The sequence below is a fragment of the Trichoplusia ni genome, chromosome 3 (genome assembly GCF_003590095.1).
Source record: "Trichoplusia ni isolate ovarian cell line Hi5 chromosome 3, tn1, whole genome shotgun sequence".
Lineage (NCBI taxonomy): Eukaryota > Metazoa > Arthropoda > Insecta > Lepidoptera > Noctuidae > Trichoplusia > Trichoplusia ni.
Window position 1 is genome coordinate 15,542,543 of NC_039480.1, and position 25,100 is coordinate 15,567,642.

Genomic DNA, 25,100 nt, shown 5'->3' on the forward strand with positions numbered 1-25,100 from the left:
GGAGAGATTTTCAAATTATTTTTATGTAGCTATAGCACAGAATATAGAGTGGTACTACGCAGCTATGTTCATTATGATGCATTGTATTTTTGTTAACAGTATAATATTCTTTTGATACCCTTCACATCTTTAGCCTAACGACAACCAAAGGAAATAAAGATACCAACGAAAGGCTTAACAAATAAAACCGATCGTTCTAAAAACGTTGTTTTTAATTATCATAACGGTCTTAACTGTTCTAATTGGTACCAGAAAGCCAAGAGCCGGTACCATCAGTGATGAACTGTACAAAAGCCTCTGGCATCCATTGTCTGGCTTCGGCCACGATTGTGCAACTCTACTCGCCGCTAGTACACGTGCACTCGACCAACAAAGCTTGATCGCTTTACTGGACCGGTTCGTCTCAACCAGCGGTGCTCAACCAAGAAAATTTAAAGATATTTGAAAAAAATATATCGCTTGTTGACAGAGATAATAGTCACACTAAACTGGGAAGTAAATTGTTGGATAATGGAAGTTCAAGACATTCTGAACTTTATGTAATAGTCAAATGGTTGCAAACCATAGAATGCTCAAACGTAAACGGTAAAGTTATGAACAAATATGTACGATATGTAGTTTATTAAGTTCTGGACAAGGTAATTTGATACAATGTAATAGTTTTTGGATCAAGTAGCGAATTTATGAACTAACATTCTAACTATTTACCTGTGATACTCGGGCTACGTTGCTTTAACAAAATAAGCGTTAGGAGGAACAGTTGAGAATCACTGCCCGATACCGTTAAGAGGTCTAGTCTGGCATACCCTAACTCAAACGTTACAAAGTTCCGATGTTTCAATTTTAGCGTTTTTGGCGAAGCTGGCTACGTCCTAGTATCTCGAACTCGTTTTAGATAGTCTTGAATCTTGATATACTTTCCAGGCCTTATAAGGACTTTTGTTATACTCAGTTGTAGCGGTTTTGGCGGCACACATTTGGCATTTTTAAGTATCACCGGAATATATAAATAAAATAACAATGTGTTGCGGATGTACGAAATGATAAACTAAATGGCAAAAACAGTTGTGTTTTTACACTATTCAATGAAATAAATCTAACGGGGACTGATACTTTTATTAGTCTCGAGTTATGGATTTAGAAACTTTAATTTAACAAAACACTTTTAATACAAACACTGTTATGTGACAGATGTACAATATTTCTATGTCAATCAAACAAAAAAGTATATGAAAGCGAACACACCCTTAACCCTTACCCAAAGAGTACATTAACTTAACAACAGACCTCCAAATTAATCTCACGATCAAACGTAACTTGTCCTTCAATTACAAGCACATAGTATGTGTAAACGACGTTATTCATTCATATTCATGACGGCTCAGGAATGTAATGATTGCGTTAACAGTGACAATTAGAGCGTCGCATATTTGTTTGTATCTATTCTGTGGTCATTAGGTGTGCCATCTGTGTCCTGTGAACTTATCTCGATAATGTCTGTGACGTGGATACTTCTTGCACGGGTTCTGTCGTAGAAAGTTTAGAAGGTGCAACAATATTTTTCCTATACTAATTTCCTATAAAAGAAGTAATTTATCGTTTACAGTATATAGCACATAAAGTGCATATCGTAGGAGCAATTCGCTCGTAAACTAACCCATATCACATTAGACGTGGTTAACTGGAAGTAATACGATTGTCCACATTAAACTGCACTGATATGCCTACGCACCTTGCAAATGATGTCACTAAGCCATTATAGCGGCTGCGGCTTTCGTGCCAAATGACGTCACTTTATGAGGCCGATTTAACACTTGTGTTCAAAAAAGTTTTAATGTCATTTTATTTGTGTACTTTTATATCTGCAATGTTCTATTTCCTGTCCTTGCAAGGTGAACCGAAAGCGATGAAGCTTACTGTACTTTACTAAAGTATTATAAAGTACTTATGAAAATAGAAAACAAGTAATGGAACAAGAAGTAATTAGGAAGTGGTACTTATAGGATAAGGGGCAACGACTGTCCCGGGAGTAATCCTAATTGCTTATTCAATGATCATTAGGAAAGGCTTAGAAAAGTTAATGCATTGTACCGGTAAGTGGGTCCCCGTATTGGTAGAGACAATTACCAAAGAAATTAAACTGGGATTACACATTATCCGATTGTACATATTTGATACTGGAGAAGAAAATATTTTATTTCGTTATCACACAACTTTTCAAAACTGCAATATCGAATACGCGGTAGAATCGCGATAAAATCACGACAATATTAGGGTTGTCATCATCAGACCAGTCTTTTCCTAACTATGCTGGGGTCTGCTTCATAGGGTTGTCACAAGTAAAATGATACAGAACATTTATCAGCACATAGTCATAATATTCTGTGCTCACTTGTGGGAAAAAGGTATTTCCTAACTACATATCTGATATCAACAGACATGATTCGACCTTTGTTTTCTCAACAAAAACAATATTGATAAACTAGTCAAAGGTGGCGACCCTAGTCATGACCTTGACCATAAAAATGTGTGTGTTCCGATAATGTAAACACAATTAACACGCCTAGAATATTTATAGATGTCACACATGAATCATTCTGTTCCGGATAACAGAAAAGTTAATTTATTTAGTGTGCGTGCCCTTGTTCATGCGATTCTCAAATTAAATAAACAGAATTAGATACAAAATAGTGGAAATTGTATGGATGTTTGTGTTTTAGTCACGTTTGGATATTTAACGTAATCGGGGTACCAATATTTCTCTAGAAAGTGGATTGTATTTGAGTGGAAACCTAAGAAGCATTTTAAAGATAAGAATACAGTGTGGAAAGCCATTCTAGTAAAGAAAACACATGTTATTTATTGTTATAATAAAGCAAGTTTTATTTATTATTTTTCCACGAATTTGGTTCCAAACAGTTTGTTAGACCGATGACACTCATTTAACGATAACTTTTGATTCGTTTGAAATATTCTATTAAATTCTGTTCGCGTTAGCTTATTGGGCTTTAAATTCAACATTAAAAATATTGTAACTTCACACGGTACATATATGGGTTCGGGGAGGAAACGGAAACCTTGTGACGACGCAGTGCGAATTCATGCGTACATTACAATGTCGACGACATCGACGCATTCGAATTCGATATTATAAAACCATGACTTGGGGACGAATTTGCAAGTTTAGCTGTAGTAACGTAAGGATTAAGACTGATTAATTAATATTATTACTACTGATAGGCGGGCATTTTAAATTGGAGGAATCTTACTGTTGATAGTGTTGATCTCAAGCGCTTTACAATTGTGTCTAGTAGGAGTTTCCTTTTATTAACTTTATAGTCTGAATTTCTTATTTCGGACAAATGATATCATCATAGTAATTGAACTAGATTGATTTAACAGACCAAAAATATTTCAGAGCTCAGCAGACCAATTTGTTTTGAGCTATCAACAGCGTTTTGATAGACGTCTGTTATATATCGATTAAGCAGAGACTGACACGTGTAAGTCAGCTCGGTAACACTTTTTAATAAGCTTTTCGTGGCCCTGGTTTTATTATAGCTATTTGTCAGAATGCCAGCCAACGTCCATTTGTAGTTCGAGAGGTATAGGATTTTATACCACTTGAAGACTTCCAGGCTGTAATGTAAAGGTTGTCTGTTATGTGGGCGTGATGGCGTAATAAATATAAATAGGGCCGGTTGTACGAGCTTTGCGTATTGTCGGCTGTAATTTTTCGCTTCGCTAGTGGTTAATATCGATCAGTGAGGTCATCAACCTCACGATGAATAAGAATCGATGGTACTACATCAACTCACGCTTGTTATCGTAAGCAACTGTAGGTATTTGCTTGTATCATGCATGAGTCTATTAAAATTATTTTCTTCGAACATCATTCGAACTCAAGTTCCATGTGACGATGGCGATCTCGTTTCTACTAACCTGACTTGTTAATTAATTGACTTGTCACTTCTTACGATGTTTTGATTGCGATAGAAAATTATTTTCAATATATTTCTGTGCCAGTTGCCACGAATAAAAAATATCTACGTTGATGACCAATCCATGGTAAAGGGTTACTGTATGAATACAAAGCTGCTCATTATCGGTTTAAATAATGGATGAAGTTATGAATGAGTATGACGTCACCAGGCTGTGTAGTACGAAATACATTGGGTGTCAATAGTCCCAGTGGGGCTTCCTGCACAACTTCCGCGGACAGCGCACAGCGTCGCCCAACGCCATTGTTGTTGCCAGCGACGCGGGCGCAGCGTGTGGAATCGATTGTTCATACGTGACAACTAAACTCTAGGGCGAATTTGATTAATATCAGCTCAACCAATTACATGTAGCTATTGCATTTCTAAACCAATACGCTTCGAAGTGATCTTGAAAGCTATTTAAATAGCTCTACATTTTACTAGGTTCGCCAGAAAAGGTAAATACGAACTAAATACAATTTAACTTTAAATAAAAGCTTTCTCGGCAATTCAAATTCTCATTCAGAAGTCAGGTTGGACAAGCAAATAGTTCTTAGTCGGCAATCCCAATAGAGTTTATGGGCATTAATTCACTAATTCCATTTGCTATCAATAAATAACGATTAAATGCGATCAACTTGAACTGGCTTTGAATAATCAAACGTTCAATTAGCTTAAGTAATACTAGTAACAGACATCAAGCCTTTTATGGAGAGAATGATTTCCTTTATCGATGACTATACTCGGAGGGGCGCATGCGCCGCGCCATTCAGATGCGCCGGCGCTTGGTAAATGTCATTCATAAGAGATAATGATGGGAAGTTTTATTTTGTTTGAAAACAGGGCGATTGTTTACGATAAATAAGTGTTCCGTCATTTAGTGGATTTAGAGAAACATTGAAGGCGGTTAACGGAACTGTTTTATCTTTTTTTTTAATTTGGTCATGATTTTTGGAACAAATATATAAGTCATGCAAATGTTACTGTATCATATTATATATATTTTCACATATATATCTTCAAGTGAACTTGACAACATCTTGATGATATGAGTACTTTTATTCTCTGACAAAGATAAAATTCCGTTTTACTTAGAAATTGTCAATTTAGCGTAACCGGCGTAAATGCGATTACTAATAAATGAAAACAACATGTACTCTCATTTTTCTGAGAAAATGTATATCGTACACTTCCAAGATTATGATACAAAGCAGATTATGTTTAGAAATATGAATCAGGTTCTGGATAAGATAATCTAACATTATCACAGTATGACAAATCAGACACAACAAAACGTCAGTAATAAGAAACAAATAGACAAAGTAAGATCTTTTACTCAAAATAATGTGCATGTCAAGTTTTGTTCAGGTAGAAGATTCTTACGTTGAAACAAAAGCGTCGATGTAGTGAAAGAATGTAGATAAGGACTAGAATACAGATGTGTGCAGGTGGTTGGCAAACGTGAGTCAGACAGCTATTGACATTCAGTGTGAGTGCACGGCTTACTGCAGTATCCTTTGCGTGAGGCGTGCTGTTGTTTAAGGAAAAAAAAAGTGTACTGATTGAATCTTTTGAGTGCCATTGAGTATACTAAAGACTTTCAACATGTTTACCATCTTTAAAGTTTTGCCGCTTCAAGATTTTATATCGTTTTTCTATAGGTCAAATATACATAGAAGTGAGGATATGTTGTCAACTTCAAAAACAAAAGCCTCAAGAGATTTGAACGTAAAAGCGAAAGATACCACGAGGAGATACGTATCGAATAATCTCGTAATCTTCAACTGTTCGTAGACTCATGATGATGACTGCAGACTATTACATAACTGTTGAGCCGTGAGACTTTGATGCACTTAATATACAAGGTCGTAGCGGCATAGCAATAAAGCTGCTACTTGATTCATATTGTATAATATTGTTGTACATTGCGAATTATGTATCTACTAGTAACGGTATTATACGTTGTGAGCTTCGAAGCATAAACGGAATTGATTTGGACACGCCTGTCGCCAACTATGATAAACTAGGTCCTTCTTAATGTCAGTCTGCCACAGAGGTAAATCTTGGCAAAGAATGCGGGACAAATTCGTTTCTTTATAGAATAGGGACTTGTCTTAACAACTCACCTTAAAAAGGTCAGACAGTATTCTAAAAAACAGATAGCTCGGCTAAATGATGAATAATATATTATCAAAGAGTTGAACGAAAACAAACTGTATAAAAAGCACATCTAATAGACTCCGACCGTATACGGAGAGCAACAATGCAACGATCTCAATACGGTGAAACTTCGTGAGTTCGTGCAGCAAGGAGGCGGAGTACCGTTGCTTTTAACATTTGAACCCACATTCGATCACAACCTCTTTTCATCATGTAACCTTTCACACATCAATACTTACCTCTAATGCCTTACACACAAAGTTCAGAGTAGAATGTTTAAGTTTAAGACAGTTGTAAAGAAGTTTGTATTGGTATCTCTAAATAAAGACTTGACGGTTTAATAAGCTAATGAACACTTAACGGTACAGTATTGTAGGTTTAATTAATTCTTGAGATGACAGGCGTACTGTACCGTTTTACTCGAGGGGCTCTTGAATTGAAACGTATTTGATAAATCAGTAAAAAATATTGTTTCAAGCACGTGGGACGTCATATTTAACAATGAAAGCACAGTTTGGTGTTACAATTAAGTTTCTATTACAAGGTATCAAAATGTACGGGCATATATTCGAGAAAGCAATACAGGAAACATGACGTAATAAATTATTATAAAATCAGCGTGTAAGCAAAACATGGTTACATACACAGAAATAATTCAATACATTGTGTTAAACTCAAACAAAGATACACACAGTTGCCGACTGTCTGTTTCAATCTTGTGTAAGCATTAAAAATAAACATTTCTATGGAAACGAATGCACGCGAAAGTGAAAATCGATTCTCGTATGCAATGCGATTGAATTATGCAATGGGTAGGAAATGGAGCACGCCGCGTGATCTCGATACCGTCTAGCGGAACGGTAGGCGCGGTTGTCATTGAGAATACTGCAAACTGGATCATATGTGACTAAATTAAGGAAATCATAGAGCGTTATTACAATAGCCTTCATTAATAAACAATAGCGAATTCACCATTCATTTGGCATCATTCCTGGTTCGTAAGAGCATGACATTGAAAAAGAATTTTACAATTATTGGAGAATAATTGGTACGGTAGGACTAAATGGGTTAATATTGCCGTAAAGTTTGCAAAAGCTTAAATGTTTATTGTTTACAGTCTATTACCTACTATTTAAAATTATACATATAAATACTGCAAAAATGCAATTTTTAATTTTGAGAACGAACAACGCCTTGTTGAACATCGCAGGTTTATCCTAAAATATGTTCCAGTAAAGTTTTTTCTTTTGTTTTTTCATTCATATCAGTTTTCAAATCCCGCTTTCGTTGCATCAAAACCAGATAGCCAATATTATGGCAGACACGTTCGCCAAACATGGTTGTGGCAGCATGCATATTCATGCACGAGATAAATGTACGGGTCGTTGTCAGCTATGAGTTACGACAGCATACCTGGGGCGACCTTCATCAGGACCAGACGTAATGTAAATATCCACTTAGGGAACTATAAACGCTTGAAAGACGAATTGAATATTTATAAACTCGATGCCAAGATATGAAGAAGCCTAAACATTTGTAGGTGTTGAAATTGAAGGGAAACAAGAAGGCACTTCACAAGTCATTTGCTGCAACTATCAATCTCTCATCTCACCGAGTAATCGTCAGGTTTTCAACTTAATAAACTAAAAACTATTAGGTCTGTTTCAGCTCAAGCCAATTTATACGAAGCAGGAAAGTTCTGCAAGCGGTACAACTTTGTAGACTATTAAAACTTTATTTGAACTAGATTTCTTATAGGACTTCGGTGCTTCTTTTCTAGATTAACAAGGAACATTTCAAGCTCGAAGTGAAAGTCTCCCGTACTAAGAGGGATTTTCAAGCTAACAAATTTATATATATTACCTACATTCTTTATTAGAATTGCTAAAATCAATCGTTTTGGAAACTTGTTTTTCGGATCAGTTTTTGCAAGCTCTATTCAGGGTATTCAGACTTCTTTTAGGAAGCACTAATACGTTGTTTGTGTTTAGATTGCAGTGCCAAGTTAAGTCTTCAGTTCAGAGGGTGAAACCTAGCAAAAATAATCTTTAAGGAAGTTTTATATCAATAATCTTCAAATAAAAATTAATTCTAAACAAGGCTGAAGAGGAATTGTAGGAACTTAATGTATACTTTGAGACCAAACTAAAAAATAGTAAAAGCCTTTTTCTTTTCAGAGTTATTCCGCCGCCCAGCTAGAGCAGTCCTTCACCTACTTTACACGAGTTGGTTTGTTATTATACTATGCAAATAAGATAGTAATTAAAAATGTTGGTTATAGCGTAATCAGAGCTATTGTTATGTTAAAGTAAATGCCTTAGGGCGCGAGTAAAGAGAATTTGTGCTAAAAAGTATAATGTTTGTGTAAGGAGACAAAATACACAATTTTTTTTTTTTTGAGTGGATAGTTTTGTTAGGCTAATATAACGATGAGTTAAGCTTTATATAATGGGCCCTGCAACCGCAGGTGCCCTTCAAGGGCACATAGCATCGCTGATACGTCTATCGATAACGCTATCAACGCCATGTATTAATAATTTTCGAATTACATATTATGTATCATCAAAGTCTTATCACTGAGTTGTAACTAAATGATTCATGAATGCTATAAAAGTGTTTTAAAGGCTCCCGTAGCAACACATAAAAACCGTCGTTACTTTTATGTTATTGAAAAGAGATTTTGCTAATTTGTTGACGCTGATTTATTTTTATAGACTATTATTTTAGCTTTGAAAAGCATACTCAGTGCTGGCTTGCATATCATAGAAGAAAACATCCCGTCATTATAGTAATTGTCCCGTTAAATATTATGGAAAAGGTATGTAAGTATGACCTCAGTATACGTCCTTCAAAGAATAAAGTTATACTTTGTGACAAGTGCATAATAAGTCTTAAGGTTAGAAGGGTACTTTGTCAACCAACTGTCTATAGTTTCCGAGCCCCCGATAATATTCAGAAAACAAACAACAAGGGTTGTCTCGTCACGCAATACTGCAATGAGGAATGGATTTAAGGAGAAAATTAATAGCCTAATAAAAAATCCACACGAAAGGCATCAATATTGCCTTCTTACGTCAGAAATAAAAGTTTAATGGTAGACAAGGTGTATTCTCGTTTTAGCTAATGTCGAACTGTAAAACAATCGTAAAGTTAAGGAATTTGATCGGGCGCTGGGCGGTGCGAACGATGCGGTTCTGTTGATTGCAGGCGAGTTCTAATATTGGGCTACATTAACACAAATGATTTAATTTAATATGTATAAACAGAGTTAACAGCTACTTCCAAGTTTAAACTATAAAATACAGGGCAATAGGTGTAAAAAAGGTCGATATAGTTTAATAGAAATATATAACCTTAAAATGTTAAACTACCACTACGATTTGACTCTTAAACGTCAAAAGCCAAAAGTGCATATGAGATAACTAATTTGCTCTTAAGTAAAATAATATGAAAATCTAGCAAACAGTTTCATAACTTCCATCTTTTACACCAGACAATGTCTCAACAAAATCTCGTGTAGGAAAGCACGCAAAACCAATGTTGCTAAGCTACCGTGAATTTACGGCAATAAAAAATGTACAATAAAATAATAATCGAAGTGCTAACTAAACAATATTGTTAACATGCACAATTGTTACAAAATTTAAAGATAATTGACCTGTGCAATGTGCATGCTTAGGTTGCAAAATTGCACACTTGATTTACAAAGGTCCGAAAAAAATAAAAGTTTTAGCAATATGTTGATCAATGAATTAATGAGTCATACAGAAGTTATGTTACGATATTATAGCGTCTTGAAAATAGAATTCACTTCTTTCATGGTTTGGGTTTAACAACATTATTTAAAGAATTTTGAGAGTCGTAGGTTTCATTGTAATCTTAAAAGAACTATTTTAAAATAAAAAAGCAACATGTCTAGACCACAACCATTAAAGTTCTACATAGAAAAGCTCGAAATAGCAATACACTCTACTTCAACATAAATAACGCTTTTATGACAAAGCAGGAAAGTACATTTTCGTAATTCCAGTTGCTCAAGTGCGGTCGAGTGTAGTAGACTACTTAAGTTGATATTCTTAAGCTTTTCTATACGCTATCGTCGTCTGCAAGCAAATTGCTGTTGGACAGTCCATTTCCTGACTTTTATTTACGAGTAGCGGGAGAAATAGCTACAGGAACTTTTCATTTCTCATTCCAATTCCGGGAGTAGAAAAATATACGCAAAAGAAAAAAAATCGTGAGCTAGCTGCACGAGTGCTTGCTTCCGAAAAAGAAAAAGGATTTATTTAAATATTTCCGCTTTTTTGCTGCTTTTATCAAGCGCACTCAAAATAATTGCAAGTTAGAAGTGAAATTCTTAAGACTTCAAACGTAACGTCAAGTACTTGAAAGTATTTTTATAGAGTTCTTTGTAGTTATTTGCACTTAGTAACTCGTACTATTCAGCAACACGTTGTTTCACGTATTTGTAAAGCATTTCTCTGTTTTCATAGGAATGGAATTACAGACTAGACTGCGTCCAATTAGCAACAGGATCGATAGGCAGTCCGTCGACCTGACATAGGGCTTCAAAAGCCAAGCCAGTGAGCACTGATATCCAGACTCGGTACGGCTTCCTTGCAACTGATTGTGCAAACTTATGCAAGACAATAATTATCTACCAAACGAAAAATACAGGTAATTTCGAGGTTCAAATACTTTATAGATATTATACTGACATTTACAACGTAAAAGAAATCGAAGGTAAATTCGTGCGTATAGTTACAGGTTTTAAGGATGAGCATGTCATTGTTAGGCTATAAATAAAGGCTCGACCTTCGCGGAGGTGATCGTCCGGCCACAAAGGCACAGCTAGTGCATTCTAACCTATAGCTACACTACTTTAATCGCTGGTAAAACAAAACGCGTTTTGTCTCTCGTAACATTGTAGGTTTGTTATTAATTCTGAATTATTTGGCAAATATTTCAGAAATATGAATTTAAATGAGATGCCATTTGAGTGCGTGTATAAGAAATATGTGATTTCATTAGTAATAAACGCAAGAACCCACCTACATATTTTAACAACTATTTGATTGCTTTGTCAAACATACATTGTGTAAATATTGTGGTTATTTATACTGTAGAAGATTAATTAAATAAAAAAGTAATGAAACTTATCTCGACTTGTTAAGCAAACTTAAAAAACCGCGTCTGCTTATTTAAGTCTCGCAAGAATCTACTAAAGAACCGAATACCCTAATAATTATTACCATTGGCATTATTATATCCGTTTCCGGTGGCACGATTTCTTCAAGTATCAAAAAACAAAAAGGAACTGTTAATCGCTCACGGCACTCAAGTATTGACTTATTCTTAAAAGCGCCAGAATATTCAAGCAATTTAATCTTATAAAAAGCTGAAACCGGGAGAAAATGGAGAGAGGCAATACGAGAAACGCACGTACCATTAATACACAATGCGAAAACCACGGCATTGTGGGATCATCTCACAGTAATTGTCATCATTTACTTAATGGTCTGAGCCGCAGCGGATTTTGTTTGGGTTACAAATGAATACTTCTTTGTAAGCTTACAAAAAGTAGAAGCCGATAAGGTAACTTACGGTTACTTTTATAAAAAATATGCGACTAGAATTACAATTAGGTTTATCTTTGATGTTTATAATATCTGCAACTCAAGTGACACAGCGAAGCTTCGCTAAGCGCGGTCATCGCCATCAGAACAGGCTCGAAGAATGCGACTCGTTACAAAGAATACCAATAAACATTACAAGAACAAACAATGTCAACGTGACAGCTGACACATTGATGTGACAGTTGCAATTGGCGTGAGGCTTATTTGCTAGACCGAGTCCAATTAATAAAAAAATGCACAAAGCGCAACCCTAGTAAATATTGTGATAACTGAGTGGAAGGCAAATAAATCAGACCTAAAAGTGTATTTGCACATTACGATGAGCCATTAATTCTGCATTTCGAATTTTTGATATTCAAATACAGATAAGTTATCGCGATGAAAATACATAATAATATCGAAGACGGTTGGACGGTTAGGAACGGTGAATGAACCTAAAACCTCTGCTTATCGTACGCCGGCTTCGTTGCGGAAATGTACCTCAACTATATGCAAATATGTACAAGAGCGCGTAATCTCTGAAAATACACGCCGTTTGTACGTTAGGCAATAGTTGTTTTAAATTATGTGCAAGATTTAAAATCGGTAAATACGGTAAATTTGAAAAAATAACGTTTTTTGTTGTAATGCTGTACAGTTCAAAACGAAGACTAAGGAAAAAATATGAACTAAAAGCATACCATCTGCAAACTAATTTTGTATAGTGTTACATCCATCTAAGAAGCCAGTCTAAAGGCACGTAAAATATTAAACAAAAAAAAAGTCCCGATGAAATAAATTGAAGTCATTCTAATAGCTCGTGACTACGAAACAGAATTGGCGAAATACTTTGCGACCGGGAAGCCAATCAAGAAACAGGACGGCAGCCCGAAATAGGAAATGCCACCCTCGGGAATTGGCCGGGTCGTAGGAATATATCTCCTAATGAGTGTTATAATAGTTAGCCTGAATTGGTGATGGCTGTGACAAGTAGGAAACCGTGGGAGGCGCGCTGTTCAGGCAATGACGCGGCTTAATGGAGGTTAAGATGTGTGCCCTCCGTGTAACGAGCATCGCGCCTTGTTGGACGCAACTGTGTACAGTCAAATTGGATGACTTGCTTGTGCGATCACGTGAACACTCCATGGAATGTCGACGAGATATGAATTATTCCCATTGTGATACAATAATATCAAGCTCACCAGTCACAAAATGTGTTATCGGAATTGAATATTACAATTCGTTAAATAACAACATGCGAACGCTTTCACATAAGCGTTCGATGATAAAAACATCGTGTTAATATTTTGAATGGTGCACACTGGAGATAGTTTACTAAATAAAGTAGTTAATAATGACGTGAAGCTGTTACTCAATCTCACGCTATCCTACCGCGCATGTGGCTCGCTCCGAGGTTTTTATATCATCAAATTAAAATACCAAAAGCTGTAATCAAATGTTCGGACGTCTGGACAACATCACTAGTCTATAGTTAGCTATAACATTATAGGAAAGTACACAATAGCATACGCGGCATTATTTTTAAATATTTATTTGTGGCTTTGAGAAAGGTGAACAGATCATCGGCCGCAGCTTGCTTGGCAGCCGGTTACTGAATGGATATTTTAATCGGACGTGATTAGATCCAAACTAACGATATTTGGTTATGCTTTGGTTTCCTTAGAAAAGTGCCGCTAGGGACAAGAAATAACAAGCATCATAAACCACCGAGTATATTTCTCATCAAGCAAACCCGTAATTTTGCATGCAACATTCTGAGCATTCAAATCTCAGACACGCGCTCTCCTCGAAATAAACATAACCGTCGCGTAAACAGACAATAAAAAGCTGTTTATTTACGTACATTTGAAATAAACTACAATATTACTTATACTACACTCGTTGCGTGTAGCACAGATTGTATGGACAGTTTTTTTAACCAACTTGGGCCGCAACTCGGCCGCATGTATTTAGTCAGTACATACAGACAAAAGAAGCACGATGTAGCCGATCGGCTAACAACTGCGTTGGCACGTGGAATGTGGTTTCGTCAGTTATACATAATTGAACATTAGAATAGGATTTCTGATTCAGGAGCTTGCTTGCGAGTATCGTGAATCTTTTATAGGAACTTTTAAATTGTTTTTGATAGGTGAACGTCAAATCTGTTACGATTTTTTTCGTCATTTTCTATCTTTACTGTCACGATGAAAATATTATGCAGTAGTGACCACAAATGAAACTAATAAGTATAGTCCTAACATGTGAAGGTTCAAAAATAAAATAGGACAACGCTTTCGTACGACTGAACATTAGCGTCAAATATAATTCCAACAAGAGATTGATGGATTTCATTTCATTAAAATCTAATTAAGACAATCTTCCTTGGAATACGCTGGATACATGAGCTAATGCTGTTTCTCCGAACACTTGAGTTCGGCCGTTAAATCGCGAATATATTACTGAACAGAGCAGGGCGACCTTTCGTCAAACAGTTTAATCACGGGTAACATAGAACAGGTATCCAGAGATTTATTTACTGTTAGTATAAAGGGAGATTCTGAATGAAGTATTATACACAGCGGGATTGGAATCTTGTCAATCATGAAACGAATCGCAACAGCTGAAATACTTGAGCTTCAATTGATGCAGATTAAATTCGCTCAAGACGTCGAGTAGTATAAACATTTTAAATCCAGGACATAAAATGATAATCTTGATGAAGATGACTCGCCCTATATATCGCCTAAAATATTTGAAGGGTCATTTAGAATCTATCTAAATAAAATTCGATCATCGATTTTACCGAACCCCATTTTACCTGTTATTTTTTAGAGTCGACTAAGGTCGGCCTATAGTTCCAAGAAACAGGGCGTGTGCCTGACCTGAATATTAAGTTTCTAATTAACTTAGGTCCTACAATAATATTTATGTCAACATTAAACAGTTTGATGAACAGAACACCAAGTTATAAATAATTATTGATGAAAGTAAATATCAATAATATTCATTTCGATGTTTCGCTTAACACTTTCAGCTCATACTTATATATATGTATATCTTCGGTTTCCATTAACCATCGCTAATTAAAAAATTCAAGAGTCGTAATGAATACTCTAAACGTGCCCAAACTGCATTAGGTGTAGAGCGGTAGACAGCCTTTTACCTTAGACAGTTCTCTTCAAAGCTTTAGAAGGTAGACAAAAGAAAGACCATTGACCAGGGAAGTCACCGTAAAAAAAGTATAAAAATAGCATAGCAACACAGTCTAACACGATATTCACGGTAATAGCTGAACGCTAGTTATAAATTGTAGAGCAACACCGCCCTTGTTCTTCGTCCACAGGGCGCGGCAACTGGGACAGGTTTGTTGCTAACTGTCTAGTCTGACGCCCGCGTTATGGGAACAATGGTTTGTTAGACAACGGACAATGATCTCACTTAGCCATTAGACTGAATTTAACACTAAGGAGTCCCAGTTACAAGAAAAGCAAGTGGTTGAAGTTGAAATAGTAACGCAGTTTAAAACTGATAGCCGACTTTGCTTACAATTCCGCCTCGTGTTTGGACTTTGTCTATTTTAACTGTATGAGTATCTGAAACTAAAAACTAACAAATCTTGACATCTTTATGAAGGTTGATTTTAGCTTTTTAGCATAGAAGTACTTGGGAATCGAACCTTGTCCTAAAACTAGGCAAGGTCGAAAATAGAACAGTTCGTCTTACGCCAATGATTGAAGCATTCGAATTCCTCAAAAACTTAAATTTTCTCGATTTAACACAATTTTATTATTACGAGTTATTGAAGAAAACTACTCAGTACTTAAACAAAACCTGTCGATTATATAACCCTACATTACTGAGGCGACAGCCGCAAGGCATGACAAACCAGTTCCCACAATGAGTCAATATCAGCTCTATAAATCAACGCTTTCAATCTATGCTCACAAAAAATTAAATTGTTGCCAGTATTCATATAGTAATAAAAAGGAACATTATGTAATAGGAAAAAAATGGTGTTGGCAACCGTAAGTAGCTACAAGAGGGTAAACGTAGCCAATGCTATAGTTATTAAATGTTATGATCAAAAAAGTAACGCGAAATTAAACCGACAACCTACTCAGTAAGTAGGTAGGATATCGAAAAAAAAAACAACGATGATGTAACATCACTGTTAAAACCTCTTTACGTTCGATTTTCAATTTTACTACCATACAGTATGACGTCATTCAACACAACGTAGGATGGTGGGATTACTCAACTCATAGTATTTTTGTTAATAAAGTAAATGAGGCGTTATCTCTCTATCAGTCGTGTCTATGACAACAATTGGATTATAGAGGTAATCCAACTTAGTACAAGGATAACCCAGATTAAACACCACACATTGAGCGAGTAAGTACTCTCATTGTGCATTGTGATCACGATAGATGTTAGACAAATATAGAACGTAATCTTCCTATAAAAGCAAAGTTGAACTATCATAGCGCCCTGAGCTCTCTAATTATAGCCACGACCTGTCAATAATTTCGTCCAGCCGCAGATCGATTGCGGTTTTGCAAACGTTTCTGCTGCACTTAGATAATAACGCTGATGATTACTGCAGACTAAAGCATTTATAGCTTTACCACTATGAACTCTATCATTATGAAGATTTTTTTCCAATAGGTACTGCTTTTCTTTGAAGGTTTAATTTTGAGGTTATATCCAAATAACGGGAAAAGCTGTGTTTTTAGTGCAGTGAGCAAAAGCATATCTAGAATTAATTAGCGAAAATGCACAAATATGAATTTCGTATCAAAACAAAATTTATTTAAGGAACTTTATGTTATTACAAGTTAATACCTTATCTCAAAGTTCCTAACATTATATCTGGATGCAGTCCGCAGTCAGTGTTCAAGTTTAAGTAAACTAGTGGTGCAAGAACTGATAACAAACTTGGACGCGACGTCGCCGTTCGCAGGAACTTCGCGAACCAAGAAATTCACTTAAAATTTCTTCCTCGGCTGGTGAGCAAAGTTCTGCAGCGCCTCGATACTTTGATGATAAGAGGTCGAATGTTTTTATAAGAAACTTGACTTCGTGTTCACGAAAAGTTAAAATAAAGAGGCAAAAATTAAAGAAAAGGCGGAACTAAAAGTTATGGATAGTGCAGAATGCAGAGGATCGAAAGCGAGAGTTACGATTACGGAACAGAAATAATAATATTATCCAATTTTATAATCGAGGAACTAATTAATTATTAAAAAAATCTAAATCCGGTACAATAACCGATACGATTCCAAATGGAATTTAAAGCTATATGTAGTAGGTACAATATTCTTTCTTTTTTTCACATACCGATTAAAGCCGATAGCGAATGTGTGACTGGCCGTTTACCGATCGCTCATTTACTACCCAGAAAGGTGATAAACTATCTATCAACTTCTATCAGTTATTGATAAAAATTAACGGCCAGGCGAGGCAGGGTGTGGCGTTTATTGCTCCTAGCCCGATAACAAGCTATTGTAGATAGAACTTCAACAAATATTACAGGATATGATAGACAATGGAGCCGGTCGAAATACTGATTGCAGGTTTAAATCAAATCATTTCATATTAAAATCAAAATGGATTTTTATAAGGATGATTTACTGATAATTTGGTAAGATTAAAGACTCTTTTCAGCCTAAGGCTAAAAGTGAAGATACAACTCTGGGCGATCACAAAAATAGCCTACTACTACGGGTAACCTTTATAACCGTTCAAGTTCCTAAAAGGAGATAGCCAGAGGCATGGGCAGATTTCAAGATGATTAGACATTATTACGTTTTTTAGATTCAACCAAATCAGGGATGCCTCAACCGTTAGGGAAACAGACCATGCTTATAAATGAAAAAAGTCAACCGCGGTTTAACAAGAATGCTGTTACTAAGCCAATCACTGAATTCAGACCACAAATAGTGTCCAGTAATCAAAATCCGTACGGAACAATAGAACCAGATTGTAAGGTAATAAACTTAACGACAGTTACTTTGGCACAGCTGGTTATTGAGACTGGTACAAGCTGGCCAGGTGTACAAATCTAAAACTTGGCAGTCAACATTAATCGGCAATTATTTTTTTACAGCAATTATTAATACTACTATAATGAATTAGACAATCTTGTTTTTTGTTAGAGGATCATTTGAAGCATTAAATGGTCATAACATGTATTGAGTTACGTCTTTGTATCTTATGTTTCTATGCGGCGTCTTCGAATAGCCACCAAGATATAAAGGAAATCAGGAAGGGGAAAATAATAATCAAGCTAAAGACCTACGATACGCCTGTTTAGATAATTTTAAAAAAGAAACGAGTTAATTATATCACTTTCCATAGTAAATTATTTGTCGATTGATTTTGGTTATTGTTTAATTAACAATTTATGGTGTTCAGCAGCACCTAAATATTCATTCTTTTGTGGTTTTGTTTTCTAAATCCCTTCACAAATCCCTATTATTGTTACTACACTGTCTTCCAGCAAAAAGATACAAGGCTAGATAAATTTCTTGAAACCTACCGAATGTCAACATTAGGTATAAAGACACTTGACAATCCAATAAGAATCTTAAGGGCGTAGTAATCAACAAGTGTTTTAGCTCCACGGATCGTGCAGCAATGGCGGCAAACAGATATTGATTGTACGGACTTATCTTCGCCTTATCGGATAACGTCCGATAACGTACCCTCTGTACTGTATGTTGAATGTACTATAATGATTACAAACAGTAAACACTCGTAATATACCAAGGGTATTCGTTTTGAAACAAATGAAAACCTTTTTATTTTTGAGACTTGGGTGCAGTGTATCAAGTTTCGCTTTCTATGATGTGAAAAGCCTACAGTAAAACTAATTAAATAATTGTGTCTGTATGACAACCAACCGGCTTATGTAAACTGTAATTTACATTTTCGAACCCAATAAAGATATCGAGAATTCAGATACTAATCACACCTAGTGGAGAGAAAAATACTCTTGTCATACATAGGTCACTTCTTTTGGACTAAGACTAGACGTTTACTTGCAATCTCTTGCAATCATCACTATAACTAACTCGAATATTCAACAATTATGTAGGTCTCACAACTGTTATTATTTTACTAAGGAATCATAAAAACATCTCGTGTAGGAAAAAGGTGTCATATAAAAAATCACTTAACGTTATTTCTGGTAGAATCTTGTTTCTAAGACATCTCTTAATAAACTGATCCGGTTAGACAGGAAACTGCAACATTTTGCAAAAGCAGTTTTTATTTCTTGCCGTCACAAATACGAAGTGATTATAATAATAATACTTTTGCTGGTATCTAATAAGATTTGGTTCCTCAGTCATTCAAATGGAATAACACTACTATCTGTTATTATCTAGATTCCACTGATCCGTTTCGGGAAGACAGAGAAGACAGTAACCAGCAACTACATTAGTATACGAAATCCCAGGGTAGATCAACGACAATCAAGCATTAAAACAGATTATCTTGTGCCAATTAAATACTTATTCGTTACCATGGATTCAAGATCATCAAGATGATCGTTTCCATTTATCGGGAACTACAGGAGCCTTTGAATTCTGGCGGGTAACGACACGAAGACCTAACCTAATATTTATGCAGGATTTAAAAAACGAGTGAACATTCAAACAATTCAAAAGTTCAACAACATGACATAAAACCCGTTGAGATACGATCGATCGTCATAACATGAATGTTGATTCGAAACAATATGAGATTGAAGACCTTGATACCAATCTTTCTGATGACGCCGGTTACACAATTGGGACCGTCAATAGATTCCAATAACTTACTTTTGTATGGACTTTAATGAGTAATATTAATGCCTACGTGTTTTATAAATTGCTTGTCATGTGTAAACAGTTCTATTAGTTTTATGTTCGAAAGCGTGCCCGCATTTCGGTTGGATCACAAAATGTTAATTGAAACATCAAAGAAATTTATAAAGAATCAACAAAGGTTAAGTGTTTTAGGAAAGTGCTATAATAGGGTGCTTCAACTTATAAAGGAAAACCAAATCTGACTCAATTTATAGATTTTGACATATTGAGGGATTTTAGGAAAAATGGCAAGGCAAGGCAAAAACCGTTTGTTAGATCAGCCTCGCGCTTACCGAAGTTTGAGACCTTGACATGTCATGCTTTATAATGTAACGATGGTTTAATAGGGCATCAAAGTACCTAAGTGATTAATAATTTTAAGAAGAAGACAATCACTAATAAATTTACACCATAAGAACAACCTTCAGGAGACAGGATGGGCCTCCACAATCTTCTAACTAATGAATCAAGATAATGTTAAAACCATGTTAAAGCGACCATGACTCTATTAAACAACCTAAAATTCAAACAAAAACGTTTCGTGTCATCTAATCTGAAAGCAAATACTGAAGGGCGATAACAAGCAAACAGTTTTGTAATCGTACTCGTATCTCTATATTAAAAGAAATACCTTATATTTGGTGTGATATGCAATCTACTACTGACATAGGTATTGGTAACTCCTTCGTCCTTTGAAAATAATATTTCGATGCTGTACTTAAACTTTTTAAAAAACCCAGCTGTTAAACTAATATGAAAGCAGTTGCAGAAGCTAAACATTGATCAGACGGCGAAGACCGACCGGTCTCTATTCCAAATTCAGACTCACACACTTAACAAGTCGTGAAGTGTAGTGTAGTCTTCCATGCCAATAATCAGTAGGTAATAATCACGTAATAATTGTAATAATTCCCCAGCGTTCCATAATTTAGCGTCGTTAAATCGTCTTTTGGCGCGCGTGTTTTGGCACACGTTACCACTCATTTCTAGAGATTCCAGTTAATGTGTCACGGTTATTTTAACTAAGTATATCAGCTATCCTTAAAATCATTGATATTATGACAATATGATGATGTAGTAGACTTGATTGCTCTGGGTGTGCCAAACGCGAATTTGAATGTTGACCTTCATCTAATTCGTAAGTAGTTTCTGGTATAGTATTAGTTATTAGATGGCTGTTGTTTTGCTTGAGGAAATGTGTCATATATTTTATATAATAGTAGTGGATATATTTTTATCATTAGGAACATAATCATTGGATTATTAATTTCTAGAAATATAAAATTAAAACTTCGATTTCATTCAGTATGTGGTATTAGAAGTAGTACAATGTATTTCATTTTTCTATACTCTTGTAATATCAATGTTTTAACATTTGAACAGCTAGCCAAACAAATTCAAACATTTCGTTGATTCTACAATGATTGTAAGCAATAGCTATAAACATTAAAGATAGCATCGAAATTTTATCTGATTCTAGGAAAGTTTTGTGTGCATGCAATAAAGATAACCATTTCGAAACAAGTTCAAATTTAGGTATTTTTATTTCAAAACAAATGTTAGTCGGTCGTTTCAAATAATTTGCCTAAAAATGATTTAAAATATCAATCAATATACAATATGTGTGAGCCAGGATGTGCTAAAATTGCAGTGATTGGGCTAGAAAAGTGTTTGATTAATACCAAGAAATACATCATAATTAGTCATTGTAGTTTTCTAGACAATTCTCACAGTACATAGCCATTATGTCACAAAATCAAGACTACTTTTTGTCACCACATGCAATAGGTAAGACTCGATTGAGGAAAATGAGTAGTTACATTTTTAAGTGATGACAGTGTTAGCAAAACAGTACCAATAAATTGTGGTCAGAAAATATTCATATAATTTGCATTACAGTAAAAAGAAAAGCTTAAGGACCATGTTTTTGCAGTTAAAGAACTAAAAAATTCAGCAATTTAGATATGTAGTTGTGTATCGATTCTTGTTAATTATCCTGCTTTCAATTTCGCTGTAATAACACCGGATCTTTCCAGCAGCAATAAATTTAACCATGTTTATTTGAGTCATAAACTTTGTGTACATTCATAACTGCTTAATACGGTGATAATCTGCATAACAATAGACTCTTTGCTTTTTAAAGAATTTGATGAATTTACAAAAAAAAGTTAAGTAGAGAAAGAACTTTTTATACTATGGTATATTTAAACCAATAGTCACATTTCATTGAATGTATAATAATAATTGTTAAGTTTAAGTGATACTTGTGTCTATTTATGTTATGAGACAAAGTCAAGTACTGATTTACTATTTAAATGAAATTGACATTCATTAGTACTTGAACATAATTGGTTCAACTTAAATAATATAATCATTAGATCGGTTACACAATCAATAGGTATTACTTCAAATACTTTAATGAGGTTTTAAAGTTCTTTAAATAAATTCCTTTGCCGGCTCATTAGGATTTGAAGTATAGATGTTGGACAAAACTAACTATACCTTAATCAGTAAGTTACATGTAAGTAAGAAAGTTTTGTAAAGTTTGGGATAACCTTTCTAAAGTACTGACTTGTGTATACTTAGGTGAATGAATAAATGCTAAGTACATACCTTGCGGAAGGCAAACAGTTCATTCTGAAGTTTCTGCCTCTCAGCAGAGGGCTGCTGCCCCTTGCCGCGTATGAACTTTAGCATTCTGCCGGCCTGCAACAAAACAAGCACTTAGCTCACTTCACACACGACACAAAAACAAACAGACAGACAACACACTACCCCCACCATTATAATTTCATGCTTAGACGCGCGAACACTTGTACACCGACCGGCACCGAGAAGCCGACTGACTTCTAGAGCCTGAGTTCAGAGCCGCTGTCACAATCACCTAGCCCCCGCACCGAGATAATAACACGAGTCACACTTGGAATCGCAAGATAACCGGCTCGCAGATAACACGATCGATAAACACTCAAAAACACTAAAATTTAAGCGTCTAAAACATAGTTTTGAATTATGGCTACTGACCGAAGACAACGCCTGCAAGACAGGTTACACGTATAACAATAATACTATGTTTCGAGCAATCTATGAATGAGCGTCAGCTGATAAATAAAGCCTACGTACCCAAAGACGACAGTTTGAAGGGTTTTAGTGATAAAATCCAAAATTAGAGAGATGACAGACAAGTCACAAACGGCGTCAGAAATACACACAAACATGAAAAAGCACTCACAAGTTCATAAACGCACGCACGCACAACGCACCCACACTAACTTAGCGAAGTGACGTGACTGGTTTACAGGGTTGCCATTGCACATGCACTTTTTTGTTTAAATGGGGTAATATAAAAATAACACTTTTGTCATCGTTTCTAATAAAACACTCGAATGGAACACTCTTTTTATTTATTTTGCGTGTAGTAGACTAGCAAAGTGTAGTTATATTATATAATGATGTTTTCTTTCTTTATAAATAAAAAAGTTACGTTTCAAATAAGAAATTGATTCAATTCGTTACATCTGAAGTTTCTGCAATATTCTACATGATCATAAAAACTCTATGAAATAATTTAAAGATACGAAAGTTTAAGCTGAGTACTTAAATTTTAAATCATTCACAAGTTTCTACCAAATACCAAGTTGCAGTTTATTTTGTAGCCTAGCAACATGCCTTAATGGATGTTCGAAAACTAAATTTTCTACATTTGTGTTCCGCTTTCGTTTTGTTGTTAAAACTATTTTATTAGAAAAAACGTACTCAATAATTAAATTATTGAATCTTTAAAAAGTAATGTGTGAGTTAGTAAATACACATTTACTCAAAAGTGAAGCATAAATTTCTTCACATTTGCAATTGCGATTGGGTATTTGAATGTTTTACCACAGATTATATAACATTCGGTTGCCATTATGAAATAAAAAAGGTGTGAAATTTATTATCACTGGCTTCGGTATATGAATGCTAATAAATTTTGTATGGAATCCATGGCTTAAATTACAAAAAGTATAGCACGCTATAAATAAAATAAAGCTTAAAAGCGGTGTGATGATTAACAAAAGTTACTATATCATGAAATTTTGCTTTCGTTTTTATGCAGGCGTTTCAGCTTAAATATGGGTATTAATGATTGCAAAAGCACAATTTGAAACCAATTTATTTTACAAATGTATCGTGGTTTGTATGCATTTAATTCCACTCACACTTGCACGTATTTAAAGGTTCACGACGTGCGAAAGTCACAGCCTCTTTTGTAACCAAACTTATTTGCAAAAAGCAATGAAAGTAACACTTTGTTAGTCAAACGCACCGCTGGTTGTTCTTCTAACGATGATACACTCATTTTTATTATAAAGATGTTGTATTGTAATCAGGGAGGTGTTTCTTGTCACATGTACTCGGCATACACTAGCAATCGATGGAAGCCGGCTTAATCCTCCTTTCTTAGTCTGTGGTTGCCACCCCCTGCAAATATCGAGGGGTGGTTCGTTTTATACTTTTTTTTCGCTGCGGTTATTGCCTTTTGAGCACTAAGAGAGGGTTCAAACTTTCAAAGGTTTTACTTTTGTAAAAAGGAGTATCTTCGTTAATTGAAATGTGTACTCCTTACTTTTTAATCTAGTTCGCGGATTAGATCTGAATAACTTTTTTGATACAACCTAAAATACCGACATAAATCTAGTATTTTCGGAGTAGATGGCGTTTAATGGGTTATTTAGACAGTATAGATTGGTTATCAGGTTAAAGACGAGGTAAACCACGCATTTTCTTTTATTTCTTAAATAGTTGTATAAAATATCCATGTCTATGAAAATAAGACTGTAAGTCTTGTTTTCTCCCTAGAGGCCATTAATAGTTGTGTGTAGGTGCAAGGCATACGGGAGATCTCGTTTCAGTATTCCCAGTCCTTTTTTTATATCCGTTGTATTCCTCACAGACTTCGTAGGAGAAGCGTTAGACAACTACTTATGCTAAAGAAGGTATGATATCGATATCAGCAATTAACTATGGCTTATAAGATTTCAATTGGAAACCTGACTTCTGACGGTTTCATCGCAAATGCTAGCTGTAGAAATGTCTCTGAGGTCTTTTCGATCGTATAATAACATCATTTATGTCGTTTTAATCTATATACTAATATATAAAGCTGAAGAGTTTGTTTGTTTGAACGCGCTAATCTCAGGAACTACTGGGTCGAATTGAAAAAATCTTTTTGTGTTGAACAGACCTTTTATCAAGGAAAGCTATAGGCTATATAACATCACGCTGTGACTAATAGGAGCAAAGGAATAATAACAATAGGAAAATGAGGAAAAAACGGGGAAATTCTAACCACGTGGACGAAGTCGCGGGCAACAGCTAGTGTAAATAATAAACAATTAGCCCTCATCCCTTCTTACACATCTGTTTGTTCCAAAAATGTACTTTCACAGTTCATTTACATAACATTATTTGTACATGAAATGCCTCAAAAATAATAAGGAATGATTAGCATA

General features: G+C 35.2%; 1 protein-coding gene across 8 annotated transcripts in view; it reads right to left on the reverse strand.

Annotated features, from left to right (window-relative positions):
• Positions 1-22,917, reverse strand: part of LOC113492109 (lethal(2) giant larvae protein) — a 50,710-nt gene extending 27,793 nt beyond the window's left edge. For 5 of the 8 annotated variants that reach the window (XM_026869416.1, XM_026869422.1, XM_026869415.1 and 2 more), the window contains exons 1-2: positions 22,390-22,658; positions 22,222-22,314 (exon numbers count right to left, since the gene is read on the reverse strand). In XM_026869416.1, the coding sequence (XP_026725217.1) occupies positions 22,222-22,314; positions 22,390-22,392 (96 nt within the window). In that variant the 5' untranslated portion in view covers positions 22,393-22,658. The other 3 variants (XM_026869418.1, XM_026869417.1, XM_026869420.1) reach the window with 3 other exon arrangements.
• Positions 22,918-25,100: the final 2,183 nt, after the last annotated feature.